Source organism: Plasmodium cynomolgi, chromosome 14 (genome assembly GCF_000321355.1).
Source record: "Plasmodium cynomolgi strain B DNA, chromosome 14, whole genome shotgun sequence".
In the NCBI taxonomy this organism is placed as follows: Eukaryota; Apicomplexa; class Aconoidasida; order Haemosporida; family Plasmodiidae; genus Plasmodium; species Plasmodium cynomolgi.
The window spans coordinates 2,831,770-2,850,287 of NC_020407.1; the positions used below are offsets into that span (position 1 = coordinate 2,831,770).

Consider the following 18,518-nt stretch of genomic DNA (forward strand, 5'->3'; position numbering starts at 1 on the left):
TCTCCCCATTCGGTGTGACCCCGACTGTTTGCCTAGCACTTTATGTCAGTAGGGCTCTGCGCGAGTGGTATGGCCAGAAGTTGCGCCAGGGGGCTCTTGCGTGGGTTGGGAGCGACCTGGCGCTATTTCGTATGGCACCCTGCATTCGTTGAGCATCATTTGGGGTGTGATTAATACGCGTGCCTTTTTCCACTTTGCCACTTGGCAATTCAAAAATTTTCTGATTTTTCTTTTCTGATTTTTCCTTTCTCATTTTTTCCAAACACCCTACTTGTCGCAACCTTCGCGGGAGTATCCCAAGGATTGCACCTTTTTCCAATAAAGGAAGGGGGTTGCTAGGACAGTTTATTTTTTAAAAAAAAAGGCTGTGCCATTTAGCCCCTTTGGCGTGGCATTATATTTTATTTCCCCCTCCCTGGTGGTAGTTTAGCTTGAAATGAACGCGTTAAACTGTTTTTGTATTTCGCCCGGAGAGGGGCATCACATCCTCCGCTTGTCGTCATGTGAACAGAACGCACACAAATAAGGTGAACACAAGTACGCGTTCCTTATTTCAGTTCTGTGTTATTGGCAGAATGGACCAAAAAAAAAATAAGCACACGGTTTTGAGGCAAAAGGTGAGGAATGCTATTTTTTATTTGTCTTCTCCTTTATGTCACTTCTTTTTGCCGTATGTGCTCCGTTGGCATAATAATCCGGAGAGAAGGAACAACGTGATACGTCCACGGTTTATGTTCCTCACCAAGTGGTGATGCTTGGGTTGGGGACAGGGCGATAAGCACATGCGTTGATGTGGCCAAGTGTGCAACAGCATTCTTGGAGTTGGGAACAAAAATAAAAAAATGGAGGAGTTACTGACAGCACGCAAGTAGACAACCACGTGGAGTAGTATACCCCTTTGAAAAAGGTTAAAGCTATGAAATGTTAAACAAATTTATCAAATAAGTAGCACACAAATGGAGCAAACAAAGTAAAGGTGACATATTTGCACATCACACGGGGAGATATACACATGTTAATATTCTGAAGGAGGACAGATTTTACCAACATCATTTTTGAAGTTAGCAGTTCATTCATTTGTGGGGAGCTAGCCAATTTGCTTGGTCATTTCATTGCTGCGTTTTTTTTTTTTTTTTACCACTTTTCACCTGCACAGTTCAGAAATTGTGTAAGGCCCCACCACTCGTCTGCTAAAATGTAGAGCTGCCCGGTGAGGAACTCCTACCGAGTTGTTAACCACATTGAGCATCTGTGAATAAATGTGACTGACGTATTTGTTGTTTTTTTCTTCCAAGGTTTCTTTCATCAAGGCGTTTAGGTTAATGTCGTCCAAAAGCGCAAGGAGAAAATTTACCTTCTTCACGTTCTCCAATTTGATGAAAAAAAATGAGTCAGCTGTGAGCATGGTATTTTCTTTTTCGTTCCGTTTTGCCTGAACGGTTAAGGCTACATTGTTTTTTTTTCTCATCATTGTGCAATAATCTACACAGGAGTGCAAATCGAGCAGGAAACCCCAATAGGTGTACAAAAAAATTAAAAGCTGGGATTTGTGCACAGGCAGAATGAATTGTGTCCCATTTGTGACCACTTCCCTGTGACGATAAAAAAGGATGAAGTGGGAGAGAAGCTGATAAATGTTGTCCAGGGTTAAATGGAGGTGCTGGTTGAATGATCTGTTTTGTTCCCCCTTGTATTGCAGTGTGGTGATGTTGTAAAGGTAGCCAATAAAAGCGTACAGCAAATTGGAGAGCGTTTGGTTGGTGTGGCGTAAGCAAGGAGGATGGCTTCCTCCACTGTCTGCTAACTGCTGATTGTGATACTTATTCAGGGAGGGTCCCTCCATCTGCTGATTTAGCATCCCACGTTGGTAATTTCCTTCAAAGAGAGAGCGCCTCTTTTGTGAGCGATGTAGCCACTTGGACAAAATCGAAAACTGCAGCAGGACGAACTTGGAAAAACAAAAATAGTGCGGGAACATGTAGTGTGTGTTTTTCACGTAGGCCAAAAAAAACATGGGCGCTATTTCGATCAGCGTATTTTTGTTCCGAGTGCGCAGGATGTATTTCTCCTCCTGATTGTGTAATGAATATAGTGCCAAATATTTTTTTATCTTCCGCATGAAGAGTACGCAAAAAAGTTGTTTTTTTTTTAAGTCCTTCCAATATCTGGAGAGAGAATGAAAGATCATGGACAACTGCAAAACGTCAAAGGAGGTTACCCTTTTGAACACTTCCGGTTCTATCAGTGTGGAGAGAATTTTTTTATCTACACATATGAGTTGGGATAGAGCTTCTGCGAGTTGGACCAAGTCGATGTTGTTCATGTAGGGAAGCATTTGGGACGTTTTTTCACGCAGAAAGGATGTGAAGGTGGGATCTGGCACGTTGTGCATTTTAACTTTGGACAGCACGTTCAGCAGTATGCAGAAGGTCCTGGGGGGGAGGCTTTCCAACGTTGCGTAGCGGAGATCACGGGAAGAAATGGGATGGCACACTTGGCGCGGATCGTGTTGGTGCTGATTGAGTCCGCTCTGATCGAGTTGGCGCTGATCCAGTTGGCGCTGCTGAATTTGTATGTCACTTGGGATAGGTGCCTCTACGTTGCGAGGTTCACTCACCTGAGCGTGATGTGTATCCCCCCCGCTCGAAGGCGCAAAACTGTCATTCACCAAAAGGTGTCTCAGCAGGGGCACAAAATTGATGCCTCTCCATTTGGCAGAAAATACCTGTATAACACTGACCCAGTTGTTTACGTCATTCTGCAGAGAAATTTTTCTTTCTCGAATGGCACAAGTGATGTAATCGTTCAATTTCTTCACCACATAGTTACACTCTTCATTTCTTTTAAATGTATGAACAAGGTTTGGTAAGCATTCGGGATCCATGTTACCTTCCTTTAGTAGCGGCTCAACAACATGGGAATAAAAATATTTCAAATGGCAACTCCCCAGGAAGGTATTTTTTGTATAGGGAATGATTTTTTTGAGCAATGCAGAGGTGTTAGTTTCTTGGCTGTACTGATCATAATGTAGGATGACGTGCTCTAAGTTGCGCTGGATTATTTCCTTATCGATATTTTTTTTCTCGATCAGTTTTCCGCCAACAAGTAGGCGCACAACGTATTTGTTCATTTTGGAGAGTCGATAGGGAGACATGTCTGTACATAGGTATGTCCATGTGCAGCGTTGTAAATTGTGCATTTATCCTCCCTCTAGCGCCTTCGCTTCAGTAAGAGTGTACCCCCCGTGGTGGCTGTCAAAATGGATGGCCGTCCACATTTTTTTTTTTTTTTTTCACATGTGGCTTTTCCGCGTTTTTCCTTTCGTTAGCGGTGAGCGTATTTTCACGTTTTCCGTTCTGTATTATGCCAAACTGAATGAGTTCTTTTTTGTCGTCCATCAAGGGGGTAAAAAGGAGGCAGCTTTATCAAATGGGTGTTGTCCCCCTTGGAGCTGTACCACACAGCGTAACACACCCCTTCCCCACCGCATGTACTCACTGGCGAAATTGACTCATGTACTCACTGGCGAAATTGACTCATGCACTCTCTGGCGAAATTTCCTCATGTGCTCACTGGCGAAACTTCCTCATGGACGTTTTGGAGGAAGCCCGACGCTTCTCCTCTGTTGGAGGTGCACCTATCTGAGTAGCCCTCTCCAAAGAAAGACGTCCCCTTGGAGGGCGGTGTGGGGATTACTGCTCAACGTGGGAGTTGCCCAAAAATGGGGACACGAAATGTTGGGAGAGCAGTTATTCACTTCAAAAAAAAAATTCCCGAAGGAGACATAAAAAATCCGTTTTGGTTCCTCACGTTTGTACATTCAGGGGAGTTATGCGAAGGTACACCGTCACATAATGCAACGTTCCCCCTTTCTTTTTGCCGCACAGATGGGGGTGAAAAATGCTCCCCCGTGGAGTGTTGCGCGAAGGGGGAAAATATATCTACAAGAAGTGCGGTTAATCATATTAAAATAAAAATGTGGCAGTAAAGCTTATGTGCCACCTTTTCATATTTTTGCGCTGCTGAACGTGCAATAACATCGGCGAGAGTGCTTTCACTCTTGCTGGCGAATTTTGTTGCGCTAAGGGGGTTGTTTGAGCAGAGCCTTATCCATCCCCGCGCTCTCTCCCCCCTGTTGCAGCGTGAGCCAAGCGAGTGGCGCGTTCTTGCACGACCTATGACGTGGGGCAGGAAGAAAGAGGCACCACTAATTCCTGCACGTATAAATGCGCTCTACATTTGGTTTACTACTCATATGCGTATTTTTGTTGTCAAAGAATGAATTTTTTTTTTTTTCTCACTTGAATGAATTTTAACCTTCTCTCATGTAACCCACAATAGTGACACTTGTTTTTTTTTTTTACCCCACCACAGAGTAGCAACTATAATATGCATACGTGCGACCAGTTTGCACAGATATATATAAATATATTTTATTTCCATTTTGTGCAATCCTTTTTTTTTTTTTTTTTTGCATAGTTAGCATATAATATTACTGTTTGAGTGACTTACAATTTTGCCATACTTGGGTGATAAGGCTATTTTGAACTGGGGGAAGGATAACACTTTAGTCCGTCCGTCCAGTCAGTCAGTCAGTCAGTCAGTCAGTCAGCCAGCCAGCCAGCCAGCCAGCCAGCGAAGCAGCTAGCCAACCAACCGTCCGCCCATTCGAGCGCGCAGTGGATCGTTTCCTTCTCTCCGTTATTTGGAAGAGAGCAGGTACAGATCGTTGTTCCGTCAGGCGTGGATCAGGTTACTCTCGCTGCTCTGTTTGGGAAGTACCCATTCGTTAATACGCCCAAGCAGTTTTCTCCTTTTTTGTGGAAATTGCTTTTTGGGCGCAATTACAGGTTCAGCTGTTAGCAGGGGAGTGTATTATATATACCCGCGTGGGCGGCTAGCCGGACTGACTGTAGAAGAAGTCACTCACCGTGGAAGTGAGCAGGCCGATCTGGTTATACGTGAACAGGTTGATCATCTTTGCAAAATAAAATTCCTTTCCGCGCTCCTTCTCGTATCCCTCCTCTGCAAGTTCACCATGGAGTATAAAAAAACGAAGAGGACCAACCAGTACATCTTTGAAGGGAGCAGACACCAGGCTAAGGTAACAGGACGTGCGCTCGACGCCCCCCTCGTCCACAATTACATCGCAGTTGCAAATGGGGAGGGGGGGAAATGTGCTGCGCAGACTTTTCCGCGTTCACCCCGTCGCGTCCTCCTTTGCACGTCCTAGGTTTCACGTCCTCCTTTTTACTTCCACCTTTTCACGCCCTCCTTTTCACTCCCCCCCCGCGCAGAGGCAGAAGATAAACGTTAACGCAGAGTGCAAGGGGATCCTGATCTCCACGCTGAGTCCCAAGCGAATGACCGTAGGCATAAAAGAATTTTTGAATTTCCTGAAGGTGCACTTTCCCAGTGAGGCAGACGGAGCGGCGGAGAAGCGGCAGGCGGGGAAGACGAAGCAGACGGAGGATCAGGCGGTGAAGCAGGGGGAGAAGCAGGCGGAGAAGACGGAGCAGACGGAGAAGCCGCACCAGACGGAGGACAAGCCGAACGGGGAGCAAGCGGAACCAGAAGGAAAAGGAGGACGCATGGAAAAACAACTCAATGACGAAATCGAAAAGGAAAAAATGGAGTACAACCGTTTTGCCCCACTTCGAAATATAGTAAAAAATTTCACCTTCATAAAATTTAACAACATAAAAGAGAAAAACCCATCGGATATTGTTCAGCAGATCTTCATGTTAGCTCACAACAAAAAGGAAAAATATATCCTAAGACATTTATGCAAAATTATTCCACTAGACTGTATATGTAAGCCACACATGTCTCCCTTCATAAAGACCATCCTCCCAGTTTTGAAGAAAAATTTTCCCAAAGGGACCTGCGCGCAGGAGAGTTTTACCGTTGGTCATTTATCCAAGCTGATGAGTGTGGCGGCGGAGGAGGGGGATAAGGAGGGTGAGAAGGAGGAAGGGCAGGCGAAGGAGGGTGAGAAGGAGGAAGAGCAGGCGAAGGAGGGGGATAAGAAGGAAGAGCAGGCGGAGGAAGAGCAGGCGAAGGAGGGCGAGAAGAAGGAAGACCAGACGAAGGAAGACCAGAAGGTGGAGGAAAAAAAGGCGGAGGAGAGCCAGGCTAAGGAAGAGACAACACCAAGTGAGGACAAACACGCCGCGGGAAAAAAGGTTTCATGGGCCCTGGTCTACAAATGCTCGAACACGAAGACTCTGATGAAAAGAGACGTGTTGACAGTGCTAGACAATTGCATAGGAAGCAACTATTCTGTTAATTTGGGAAACCCTGACATGGCCGTGGTGGTTTACGTGACAGAGGTTCGGTTTGCATTTCTGAGAGAGGAGGAGAGTGGCGGCGATGTGCTTTCTTTTCTGCTATTAAAGTTGCCACCCACGTCGCCACAGATCCTTTAGGGGGCTCTCCTGTTGTTATGCCTCCACCCCTCTGTGGACAGTCATCTCTACATAACTGCTTTTTTTTCTCTTCCCTTTTGTAGATCATGTGCGGAATTAGCATCGTCAAAGGTTACGAAAAGACGAGGAAGTTTAACATCGCGGCGTTCAACGAGGATTCCTGAGTAGACTCTGTCCCAGTGTGTGTGCGTATGTCTACATACTACACACGGATGCGCACAAGCGCGCATGTGGAAGGGCGCGAGTGAGCGAGCTTTTCAGCACACAGCACTCTTCCAAAAGAGAAGAAAATGCTGTAAATTAAACACACCATATTCATGTTTGTAAAATCCAAATTTGAGTTTTTAATTTTCTCTATTCAGTTTAGTATGCGTTTTAATGTCCTTTCGAAATTTATTACCCATTTCACCATTTTTGTGAGTTTTTTTTTTTTTTTACCCCATGAACTTTTTGAATCTCTTCAATTGCAAAATCGGGATGGGTTTACACCCCCTTGAGATTTTTTTTTCTCACTTTTTTGTCCCCCCGGAGAAAGTGCGTTATATGCAATTTTTCGCCCTATGCGATATTTCCCCCCAGTTGGCTATTTCGACCGTTTCGTAGACGGGTATATATGGGCATACGGGCATACAGAGATGCGGACATGCTAACATGCTGACATGCGGACATGCGGACATACAGAGATGCGGACACTTGGTCGTGCAAAAAATTAACCGCGCGACGTGACATGGTTTTCTCGACAGCGTTTTTTTTATGTGATCTCCCTTCCTTTTAATTGATGAATGGTGTAGGGAAGCGTTGATGCGGCTTTCCGACCTGGCCTTCCGCTGTTACAAACGTGTGTGTGCAAAATTTTAACCCATTTAAAAGTAGCTCAAACGCAATAGGGTATATATGCCCATTTGGGGGGTGAAAGGGGACAGCATTTTACACCCCATTTTAGGGTCATCTCCAAGCAGGTAAGCCAAAATGGATGTCGAAGAGAAACTACTGAAATCGTTTAAGGAGATGATGAAAAAAAGTGTAAAGCATCAAGGGGGGAAGGAACAAAACGGCATTTCCGACTTTCCAAAATGGGAAAACAATTTTTCATGCGATGAGTACTCAGTCAAGGATGTGGTACGTCATGCCAGAGGAGGGGGGAGAGGAGGAGAAGGTGGAGAGACAGGTAAGTATAAGGATGTATTTAACACCTTTGAAAATGACATAAATTACTACTTAGGTGAATATGTCGAAGAAATTATATGCTCTTCGGTCACGGGTAGGAAGGATAATGGCTTCCCTCGATGGGAGGAAGAAACGTTGAGGAGACCGTCGGACGTAATTTTTAAGCACTTGATCTATGGCAGTTTGTTGGGCGAAAATTTGAGGCGTTATGAATGCAGCTCGAGGTACTTCACGCCCACTTTGGTGGAGGAGGCGTCCGAGTAAGTTCGTCAGATGAGTGATTGCATGGTTAGATGTGTGGTTGCGTGCGTGTGTCTCTACGTGTGTGTCTCTACGTGTGTGTCTCTACGTGTGTGTTTCTATGTGTGTGTCTCTATGTGTGTCTCTCTTCGTGTGCGCCTGGTTCGTACCTTCTGACTCACATGTGTGCGTGCCCCCCGGGGGGAAAATTCAGCTTTTCAGATACCTCCACCAGTTCGAATACTGCCCAAAGGGGTAAACATCCCCCCGTGAGGGATATAACGCATGAGGTGAAGTAATGAAAGTAGACGTAACAGGGGGAAGGAGCATAAAATAAAATGAAAAAAAAACAGCTGCAAAAAAACGTTGTGCTTCAAAAATTCGCATGCATTTTTCATCTGGATAGGGCGCCCCCTTCAAGTTTAAATGACACATTTTCGTATCCTCTCATTTTTTTATTTCTTATAAGAAGTGTGAACGAGCTTTTTAGCGATTCGTTCAAAGTTTGCATCACGTGTCTTTCTTAAATCGTTCCACATGTTCATTGTGGAGATTTAGGAGGATGCACAATGTTGTGTTGTTTTACAACACACTTCTCTCAGTTTGGTTTGCCAAGCAGCGATCATTTGTTTATTCAGCTAGCTAAAATGTGGAGCCATTTTTTTTTTTTTTTCTCCGTATGTTTGTCTGAACAGTTCAGGCGAATTGGACACCGCCCACGAATGACAACTTGGTGAGGCATATCCAAATGACGATTTTGATATAACCCTTAATTTGAGCAATTTCTCACATTTACGATTATGCCGAACGGAATGCGGCAAAATGACGAATTGCTCACCCAACGTGGGGTGATAAATCTAAAAAAGGATTAACGGTGAAATGGGTCAGGTTATGCACATTCCCCGATAAATAATTTTATAAAATATTTTCTCCTCTACACAATGTGGTGTTTTTTTTTTTTTTTTTTTTTTTTTTCCTTTTCCACCTCCCCTTGGAAAAAATATTCCTACTCGCCACTTTTTTGTGAGCACGGATAAATTAAGACAAATCGGTCTAGGAAGCCATGTCCTTTTAACCCATAACACACATCAATGCGCGAAAGAGTAAGGAATGAAAAAAAAAAGAAAAAAATTTATTCGTTGCTGAACTGATTTAGTGTTCCCCCTTTGAAGGAGATACCAACCTGGTATTCCTTTTGTATATATAACGATATAAAATTATTGTGGATGTCCCCTTTTTAAGTCGCCACACCGTTGATGGAAAACTGTTTCGTAAGCAACCCCTACGCATTTTCGTTTGATCTGCGCAGTTTTGAATATGTACCTACAGAATTGCCGTTATTCTGGACGCCTCCTCGCAATATCCAGAAAAAGAAGAAAAAAAATGGAACGTGCGTAGGGTTTGTCTAACCAAATGGACACACATGCACGCTACAATGCTACGAATTAGTCGTTTTGCACAAGGGGTTATTTCAAAGTGGGACAAAAAAGAAAAAGAGGAAAAGCAAAATTGGGGGTAGCCCGACGAATCCACATGTCCATATTTACCCTTGTAACATAAAGAAATGTAAAAAAAAAAAAAAAAAAGTTTTCCCTTTTGTTAAAAAAATTCTCGCCATTGAGAAGGCACGCCGTTTCGCGAAATTGATGATGGGGAAACCAGGGGGGTATATAATTTTATTTTTTTCCCTCAAAAATGTTTGCACAGTGTACTGATAAGGACAAACGGACGAGGGAAAGAATAATCAGAGAGAAAAACCAACTACGTAAAAACGAGTGACCGTTTCCACGAGGATGTGCTTCATTTTCTACTTTCCCCTTTGGGAGCTATAAATCTTCAATAATTTGTTTTCCTCATTTATGGGTTTGGTACCCCTATTTGGGGAGAGTGCGGTGCGACCACCATGTACGTTCACTGTGCATACATGAGAATACGTTCATCCGTCCGTCCGTACGTACGTGCGTGCGCGCACGTGTACATGTTAAGGATGGAGGTGCGCACACAGAGGAGGAGTTACACCTCCGGCGCGCGTTGCGTCAGAGTGAGTGTGGAGTGAAAAATCTTCGCAAGAGAGCTTCGTTCAGCAGCGCTTGCTTGCTTTAAGTGACCCTTCGTTCAGCAGCGCTTGCTTGCTTTAAGTGACCCTTCGTTCAGCAGTGCTTGCTTGCTTCCTTAAGTGACCCTTCGCTCGGCAGCGCTTGCTTGCTTCATTGACCCCTCTCTTCGTTCAGCTAAACTTTTGTTCATTTTTTTACACCCCTGTCGAAGGCCAGGAGGGTCCCCTTTCCGCACAGTTTGTCCCACCATACACCGCTTTGCTCATTTTGGGCGAAAGGTCATTTCGCCCACTTGTGTGCTTACACTTTTGTTTATATGCCAATCCGTTTCTCCACATAGCAGCCTATCAGCTTGCCCGCTTGGCGGTTGCTTTGTTTACCTTTTTCAACGCGGTATGGAACCCGCGGCCTTGCGTTAATGGCTTCATTTTTAGCCCCCACTGTACGTTTCGTTCTCCTCCCATTGTTCGCATACGAACATGCGAAGGTACACGCATGCATATATACTTTTTTTTTTTTTTTTTTTAAACACCTGGTCGAACGAAAAAATTAATTACCTTCCCCCAAGTTCATTCGTTTATCCATTCATTTATCCATTCATTTATCCATTCATTTATTCACTCATTTATTCATTCATTTTTTCATTCATTTATCAATGCTTTGTTTTTTTTTTCCTACTTCCCTTTTTTTATATTTATTTACCGCATTATTAATCATCCTTTTTTTTTAATTATTGAAATGTAGAAGGTGGTGAAGTTATGTCAATGTGAAACAAATTGTAAAAGTTGGACGAGTTTCAATTCAATATGATGTATTTTTTTGTGCTAGCTTTTTTGGGGGTCCACTTTTTTTTTTTTTCTCTCACTCAGCCGTTTTTCCTTTTGAAAGGAACTGATTTTCTCCAAATTACGTAGACCTGTCCTACGCGAAATATAGTTGAGTAGTTCCCAATTGTTGGTGGATGCATTTGCATTTCGATGCGTCTGGCAGCGCATGCACGTTGGTTAAAAGTGTGTTGTACGAAACGCTGGGAAGTTTGCAGGCGCAGTAGTAGCATTGAACCATTGGTACCACTTTCCCATTGGTACCACTTTCCCATTGATGTAAAAAAAAGTGAAAAAAAGGGAAAAAGAATGCACAAATAATGATAACGAGGGATAAGGATGAAAGCGAAGTGGAAGACGAGGGTGGTGATAATTTTTTTCGAGGGAGTAGAGATGGTCAGAAAAATGGTCTAAGTGATAGCGGCAGCTCCGGGGTGGAAGTTCAGATGGTAGTACCTGGGGGAGGTGCTCCTTATGGGAATATCAAAATGGAGCATAAGGTTGAACCAACTTGCAAAGGGAAAGACGCATCGCTGAGAATGGACGTAGAACATTACACAGAGAAAGAGGCGCATCCTGCACAGAGGAGGCTGTTAAGTGAGGACCAGTTCGAAGAGGTTACACACACCCAGGGTGGGAATAAGGCTCACGTGAAAGAGGAACAAATGGGCAGCATCCATTTTAAGGCGAGAAAGATGTTAATAGGGGGTGACGAAGAAAAAAAACTATCGGAGGGGGCGTATGGGTATGTAAGTGATGGGAATGGCCCCAGCGGAGGGGGTCAAAATGGAGCGGTCACTCGGGGGGAAGTAGCCAATCGGGGGGAAGTACCTGGAGAAGTAATCACACTGCGAGATGACGAAATGGGGGAGAGGCACAGGAGGAGAGAAAACTCCGCAGGTGAGGGATTATACAGAGTGGAAGATAAAGAAAGGAAGAATAATCAGATGATGAAAAAAGGTTTCCACAAAGTGATTAATGATAATATTATCGACAAATTGGTACATAAAACTTTTAATAATATAATGTACGAGACGCCCAGTGAGTGTACTGTTATGGGTGCTGCCGACGGTATAACGTTGGGAGGTGTTGAACAGAATAGCGGTAGCCATAAGAGAAGCGCACCTCTGTTTGACGACTCGAGTGTGAAGAAGGAGAAAAAAAAAAAAAGAAATATTCGGGGGAGGAAGAAGCAGTTATAAATGGACAGGAAGGTGCACAATGCGGAGTGGTGAGAGGTAAGGTGGGGAATCAAGTTAAAGTGCGAACGAAGAAGGAGTCTAGAGGAAGGGCTGGGAGAGTGGCCAAGGAGGGGGGGGAGGTCACGACGGATAGGAAGGCGGAAAAAGTGGAGACCACAACTATTGGCGAACCGACGAGGGAGCCTTCCAGGAAGGATAACTTTCACCTGTACTGTCAAAATCATAGTAAAATTTTCGGAGACGAAGATTATGGGAATTTGTTCAAATATGAAACTGGAGGAATGATGAGCACCACGCGGGAGGTTCCTTCGGGCCACGTTCGCAGTGGTGACACCGGCAATGATCGAATACAGACACTTGACAGTACCACCCAGGTGAAACAAAAAAATGAAGAGAGCTGGAACAACCAACTGAACGAAATATCGAACATAATTTACGACACAAATGAGGATGATAATCCCGTGGATGAAAACAAACAGGTGGGAATAACGAACAATGGAGAAAAAATAGTATATCCGTCAATATATAAAGATAATAAGAAGGAATGGTTTCAAGCGAACAAGCAGGACGAGTGGCTTGTTCATAAATTATGTGATTGGCTTTACCATGTTAAGGATAAGCTGTACTTTAACATAAAAACGCAGGGAATTTATTATGTCAAGGATGGGTCTTTTCTCAAGTTAGAGAGCTCATTTGACGAAAGGGGAGACGTCAGTGTGAGTCGGAGTGACAGTCGGGGTGACAGTCGGGGTGGCAGTCGGGGTGGCAGTCGGGGTGGCAGTCGGGGTGGCAGTCCAAGTGGCATCCGTAGTGGCATCCGTAGTGGCACCCGCAGTGGGAACGGACACAAAAATGGCTTCTCGTTTGAGTTCGATTCTGATGATCCATTGTTGAATAAAAAAGGGGAGGCGAGTAACGCAGATGAGAGAAATTTGCTTGCAAACATGAGCGACATGGTGAGTGATCACAGCGTGCGTGCGAACCCGTGTGTGCTTATTGAGGACAGTGGCAGCATGAGGAGCAACTCCAGTCGGATCATCAGTCGAAGTAGTAGCGGGGGTCACGGTGCGGAGGCCGACTCGGGCAGCAGCATTTTGAGGGGTGACAAGACTGAGCAGAGGAATGGAGGCCCAACGGGCGGCAGTCCCTCGAGTGGCAGCGCGGCGCGGGAAGATCGCTCTGCTGATGGGCGCTCTTCCGATGGGCGTTCTTCCGATGACCGCTCAGCTGATGACCGCTCTGCTGATGGGCGCTCTTCCGATGGCCGCTCTTCCGATGGCCGCTCTGCCGATGACCGCTCTGATGATGACCGCTCTGCTGATGGCCGCTCTGCTGATGGCCGCTCTGCTGATAGGCGCCGCCTCAGACGGGAGAACGCCGAGGTGAACGACGAAACTGTGGAAGAGTTCAGTATGGTGCTGGAGGACGACTTGGTGTGCGGCACGTACAGCCAAATGGGGGATCACAACAGATGCGAAAATGAAGATTTTTACGTGACAAAGGAGATTCTAGACCTGAATAACGTATCGGAGAGTGACGGGTTGTGTTTCTTTAGTGGAGTATTCGACGGACACGGTGGGTCCAACTGTGCAAGGTACGTAATGACCCACTTAAAGACAAATTTGATAGCAAAATTCAGGCAGTCTTTTTTAATCACATGTAAGAAGCAATGCAAAGACAAGGGATCCAAACTAAATGACCTGAGTGTTGAGATAAGGGCATTGTATGATAGCTGCATTAAGGGGTTCGACATGACGGACAAGAATTACATAGAATTGTCGAAGAAGTATAACTATAAAGATGGCTCTACAGCATGTGTCGTTTTGATTTACGGACCCGATGACGATGGGTCTCTTAAAGTGTTGTGTGCAAACTGTGGAGATTCAGGTGCACTCATATGTCATGATAGAGAACCAGTGAAGCTATCACTAAGACATAAACCGGATTTGCAAGAAGAACGAGTGAGGATATTGAAGTGTGGAGGAATCATAGCGAACATTAATGGAATCAACAGAATCATTACGAAACATAAGGTGAAAGGACATACAGGTCGAGAAAACACCTTTTTGGCTTTATCCACATCTAGATCCTTTGGAGACATATCATACAAGGTCCCTAAAAAAATTGTTTTATGCAAACCTTTTATTAGTGTTTACACTATCGACTTTGATATGGATTCTTTTTTGGTCCTGGCCACTGATGGGATTTTGAATGTTTTGACGGATAAGGAAATCATCGATATCGTTTGGAGGAACATCCATAGGAAGCCGGAGGAGGCTGCGGAGGAGGTGGTCCATGAGGCCTCCAGGCGTGGCTCCACGGACGACAAGACTTGCACCGTCATTTTCTTTTACTGGAGGAAGGACATCTTTAGCGGCGAGTCCGAGGACGCTTCCGTGGACGCGCCTCCGCTCGAGGAGGCCCCTGGCGAGGTGAGAGCAGCCGATGGGCGCTTTGCCCCCGCGCCCTCCCGTGTCCCGTGCCGGCGATGTGGCAACGTTTTCCCCCATTTAACATCTCCTTTTCTCCTTTTCTCCTTTTCTCCTTTTCTCCTTTTCTCCTTTTCTCCTTTTCTCCTTTTCTCCTTTTCTCCTTTTCTCCTTTTCTCCTTTTCTCATTTTCACCTTTTCTCCTTTTCTCATTTTCTCCTTTTCTCCTTTCCCCCTATTCACGCCCCCTCCCTGCAGGATATCAACATGTTTTCCGAAGTTTTCTGACCCGCGCAGCATCAACTTGGGTGAATTTTTAAGGGGATGGCTCCGGGCGGCCCTTCCTATGTAAATCTCCCCCAGTTGTCGCGCCATTTGGTCCCCCAGCAGCTGTCACGCCTTTGGGCCCCCAAGCAGATGTCACGCCATTTGGTCCCCAAGCAGCTGTCACGCCTTTTGACCCCCTTCCCCAAAGCGCGAAATTTGTTTTAATTGCCCCATTTTTTTTATGTACCTATTATCACCATCGTAGTGTGCTCTTATTGAAGTTTTTTTATTTTTTTTTTTCCCTTTTTAGGGCCAACGCAAAATTTGAACAAATTGCAAATAAAAAAAAAAAAAAAAAAAAAAAAAAATTATAAAGCCAAGCTTAACTTAACTGTGTTTGTTTTGGTGTTGCTCAATGGCTACCCCAATTTCGCGCGCCATTTTTTTTTTTTATCATCACCATGACACTTTATACAAGAGGATAGAATTTGGACCTCGCCGAAGGTGCTTTCCCCCCCCACGCACATGCGCCCTGATTTATTCAACGCGTTGCTAACTGTAGGGCCGCTTCAAACCTTGGCAAGCTACACGTTGTAGTGTCTAACTTGGCGGCAGTGAGTTTGGGTCCCTCCCCAAGGGATGCCTCTCTTCTGTGTGTGCTGCTGATCTTCGTCGTTTCCCTGGCCAATCACTTGTCCAAAGGCCCCGACGGTTTGGACAGCTCCGACGGTTTGGACAGCTCCGACGGCTTCGATAACTCCGACGGCTTCGATAACTCCGACACCTTCTGCAGCTCCTTCAGCTGCTGCAGCTGCGTGAGCATATAACTCTTTAGAAGGGATTTGTGAAAAGTCACGAGGGCACCTCCTTCAATGTACGAATAATTTTGTATATTCTTAATTAACTGTGCAATTATTTGATCTTGCTTAGTTTGCTTGTAGCCAAAAATTTTATGGTCTTTTAATTTCACCAACCTCTGATATATGTCATTATTGGTATCCTTAAAGCCGAAAATAATTTCGTGCTCTCTCTGTTCCACGTAAAGGAAGGGCGATTTCTTGTCTGGATTTAAAATGATATTTTCGTGCAGCTCTCCACACTTATAATCTTTGCATAACATTTTGTAAAAATTGATCAGGGATTGTCTATTTTTTAAGTCGAACGGTGCGAATTTTATGACTTCATTTTGGGCCTTTTTCATGGTGTTCGTAAATGGTGTTTGCCTTTTTTTTCGGCTGCTCTCGTGTCTGTTGTTGCACCTGAACGGATGTGTGTACTTTCTGGCGCGTCACTTCACTTGGACAGCTGCCTTCTTGGGTATATCCGCCTATATGCACATGTTAATGCTTTGCGCGCGAGTAAATGTGGGCTCTTGCTGGGCGATCGCGACGACGGTGCGGCTGTGCGTATAATGGCGCCTTCGCACAGTTACGCCCACACGAGTGCTCCAATAATGCTGCCAATGATGCTGCCAATGATGCTGCCAATAAGGCTACCAAATCTGACTGCTCCTTTTTTTAAACTCGCTCATGTGGAGAAAAGGAGCTGTTTTACGAAGGTGATGAAAATTTTGAAGGGAAAAAAAAAAAAAAAAAACCGACGCTAAGATGATGTAAAGAAATGTAAAGAAAAATAAAACGTCGAAAACCATTTCTTGTTGTCATATACCAACAAACGAGAAATTATTCGTCACGTTTATGAGGAGGAAAAAAAAAAAAAAAAAAAAACGGAAGATGGGGAGCAGAGTACGTAGCAACAATTTTCATCTCCTCCGGATGACATCACTGCCTAGGTATTTTTCTTGTCCCCCTCGGAGGGCGATTTGACCGATTTGGTTATCCAATCTAAGTAGTCCTGAAGGGGAAAAGGGGGAAATTCAATTGGGAAAAATATGTGAGAAGAAACGCCCCTCCTTTGGATGTCTTATCTTCTCATTTGGGAACGAAAGGAGGGGGCCACCGGTTGCGGTGTGCGTTTTTACATACATAGAGGTATGCAGAGGTTTGCAGAGGTATATATATATTTTTTTTTTTTTTTTTCTTTTTTGCGCGCTTTGCTGAGGAACGTTTCCAAGCGGCGGTTTCGTTCGTGCGCGCGCAGGTACGCCAAATGCATGCCGTTGTATGCGCGAATGGTCACACAACGCACACATGCGCACATGAGCACATGAGCACACGTGGTGCTTATCCCCAGCAGCTACTCCAAACCGACCTTGCTGCCTTGTTGTATTGGGACGGAAATGACCTAAACGGGGAGGGGGGCACCAAATGGGGACAATGTAAAAATGGGGAAACGAAATGGCAAATCGGCGGACGGGCATAGCAACACCCCCCCTGTTGACCCACCTCTGGCACTTCGTACGGATGGTTTGCTTTCACCGCGTCCACAATTTTGGCGAATAAATTCTTCCTCGTTTTGATCATCATCAGGACTTCGTTATCACGCTGCGGGTGGGAACCAAGTGAGAATGTATAGCGTGCGAGGAGGGGGGGGAGCGCGAAGAAGCGGCCAGGATGCACACCATACACGTGTAGAGATGCAGATAAGAAACGATTAATGCACACGTGTAGAGATACAGATACGAAACGCTTAATGCACCCGCGCGCGTTTGGTGACAGTACAGCTATCTCGCCCTTCCAGTGATATAAACTGAGGACGCCTGGGATGATGTTCACGCAGCTGGCTAGCTGATCTTCAAGCATCACATTTGAAATCTACAAAGTTGGAAAAGAGTGGCGAGAAAGGAGGCGTGAAAAACTGCGCAGCAAGCATGGGAATGTGTTTGCAGCTCCACGTTTTCCACGTTGTGTGCACATCGCGCACGGGGAGTGTAGAGGGGGGGCGAATATAGAGGAGGAGCGAAAATAGAGGAGTGAAAGTACAGGGGAGCACTGACTCTCCCCACTTGGTTTGTTTTACTTTCTCATTTCTATTCTCTTTCATCTTTATCTGTGCTGTTTTTTTCCCCCTATTAGTAGCACTGCCTCGTGCAGGACCCACCTTTTCTGCGACATCGCTTCCAGGGGCAGTAACATACACAGCTATGAACTCTGTGGGGTCTTCCATTTTAGTGCAGAAGGATCTCGCACAAGGTGATGAATTTTTTCTGCCTTGTCCGAGGGAACCTTTCTTTAACAAGCTTTGCTTTGTACTGTTATTTACAAAAAGGGAATACAAAAGTTTATTTTGACACCTCTTCGTTGTCGTAGCAGCTAGCGAAATGAGCATTGTCAGGAGTGTCACTGCGCGCATGAATGGTGCGATTAGCGTGGATGGAAAGCAGCATGCACAACGTTGCAGAAAAGCGGCATGTACAACGTTGCAGAAAAGCAGCATGCACAACGTTGCAGAAAAGCAGCATGCACAACGGTGGGGAGACGCGGCATGCACAACGGTGGGGAGACGCGGCATGTACAACGGTGGGGGAACGCGACATGCACAACGTTGTAGGAAAGAAGCGTGTACACCGTGGGGAGCAAATTTTCGCAAGGCAGCGGTTGGGAGGGGTAGACATACGCGCCTACACGATCGGAGAGTTACATTCACTTAAGTGTATGTGCTATGTATGTGCTATATATGTGCTATATATGCGCGCTGAAGAAGCACCGGCAAGGCAACACGTTTTGGGGTGACTTCATAGAGATGGCTGTCATAAAAGCCCAAATTGGTCATACGTTGCATAGGGAGAAAAGAAGGAAGGCTTCATTGCATCCTTTTGTAAGGCCACGGTAGGTATTTCAAAACGTTGCACAGAGAGGTCGCAATTTAAGTCGGTACATTTTTGTAAGTGTTCCTTTGTCAAGCGAAGAAATAATCGAATGCAAATTGATATAATTCCATGTGATTTTTTTACACCCGCTTGAAATTTTAAAAGTTTATTGTTTTTTTTTTTTTTTTTTTTTTT

At 45.0% G+C, this 18,518-nt stretch overlaps 6 protein-coding genes across 6 annotated transcripts; 3 read left to right on the plus strand and 3 right to left on the minus strand.

Annotated features, from left to right (window-relative positions):
• Positions 1-1,736: 1,736 nt before the first annotated feature.
• On the minus strand, positions 1,737-3,011 carry PCYB_147340 (hypothetical protein; the record flags this gene model as incomplete). Its single annotated transcript, XM_004225205.1, has 1 exon — positions 1,737-3,011. A coding segment is annotated over one exon (1,274 nt), but the record flags the coding sequence as incomplete, so codon positions are not given.
• Positions 3,012-5,363: 2,352 nt separating this feature from the next.
• Positions 5,364-6,428, plus strand: PCYB_147350 (hypothetical protein; the record flags this gene model as incomplete). Its single annotated transcript, XM_004225206.1, has 1 exon — positions 5,364-6,428. The coding sequence occupies one exon, from the start codon at positions 5,364-5,366 to the stop codon at positions 6,426-6,428; it is 1,065 nt and encodes a 354-aa protein (XP_004225254.1).
• Positions 6,429-7,397: 969 nt separating this feature from the next.
• On the plus strand, positions 7,398-8,338 carry PCYB_147360 (hypothetical protein; the record flags this gene model as incomplete). Its single annotated transcript, XM_004225207.1, has 2 exons — positions 7,398-7,819; positions 8,305-8,338. Coding segments are annotated over 2 exons (456 nt in total), but the record flags the coding sequence as incomplete, so codon positions are not given.
• Positions 8,339-11,867: 3,529 nt separating this feature from the next.
• On the plus strand, positions 11,868-15,441 carry PCYB_147370 (protein phosphatase 2C domain containing protein; the record flags this gene model as incomplete). The annotated part of the gene is made up of 3 exons (XM_004225208.1): positions 11,868-14,350; positions 14,606-14,626; positions 15,199-15,441. Coding segments are annotated over 3 exons (2,745 nt in total), but the record flags the coding sequence as incomplete, so codon positions are not given.
• Positions 15,309-15,815, minus strand: PCYB_147380 (hypothetical protein; the record flags this gene model as incomplete). Its single annotated transcript, XM_004225209.1, has 1 exon — positions 15,309-15,815. A coding segment is annotated over one exon (507 nt), but the record flags the coding sequence as incomplete, so codon positions are not given.
• A 587-nt stretch (positions 15,816-16,402) lies between these two features.
• Positions 16,403-17,842, minus strand: PCYB_147390 (cutA homologue; the record flags this gene model as incomplete). The annotated part of the gene is made up of 5 exons (XM_004225210.1): positions 16,403-16,468; positions 16,826-16,858; positions 16,960-17,058; positions 17,236-17,328; positions 17,534-17,842. 5 exons carry the CDS (start codon positions 17,840-17,842, stop codon positions 16,403-16,405), a joined length of 600 nt encoding a protein of 199 aa, XP_004225258.1.
• Positions 17,843-18,518: the final 676 nt, after the last annotated feature.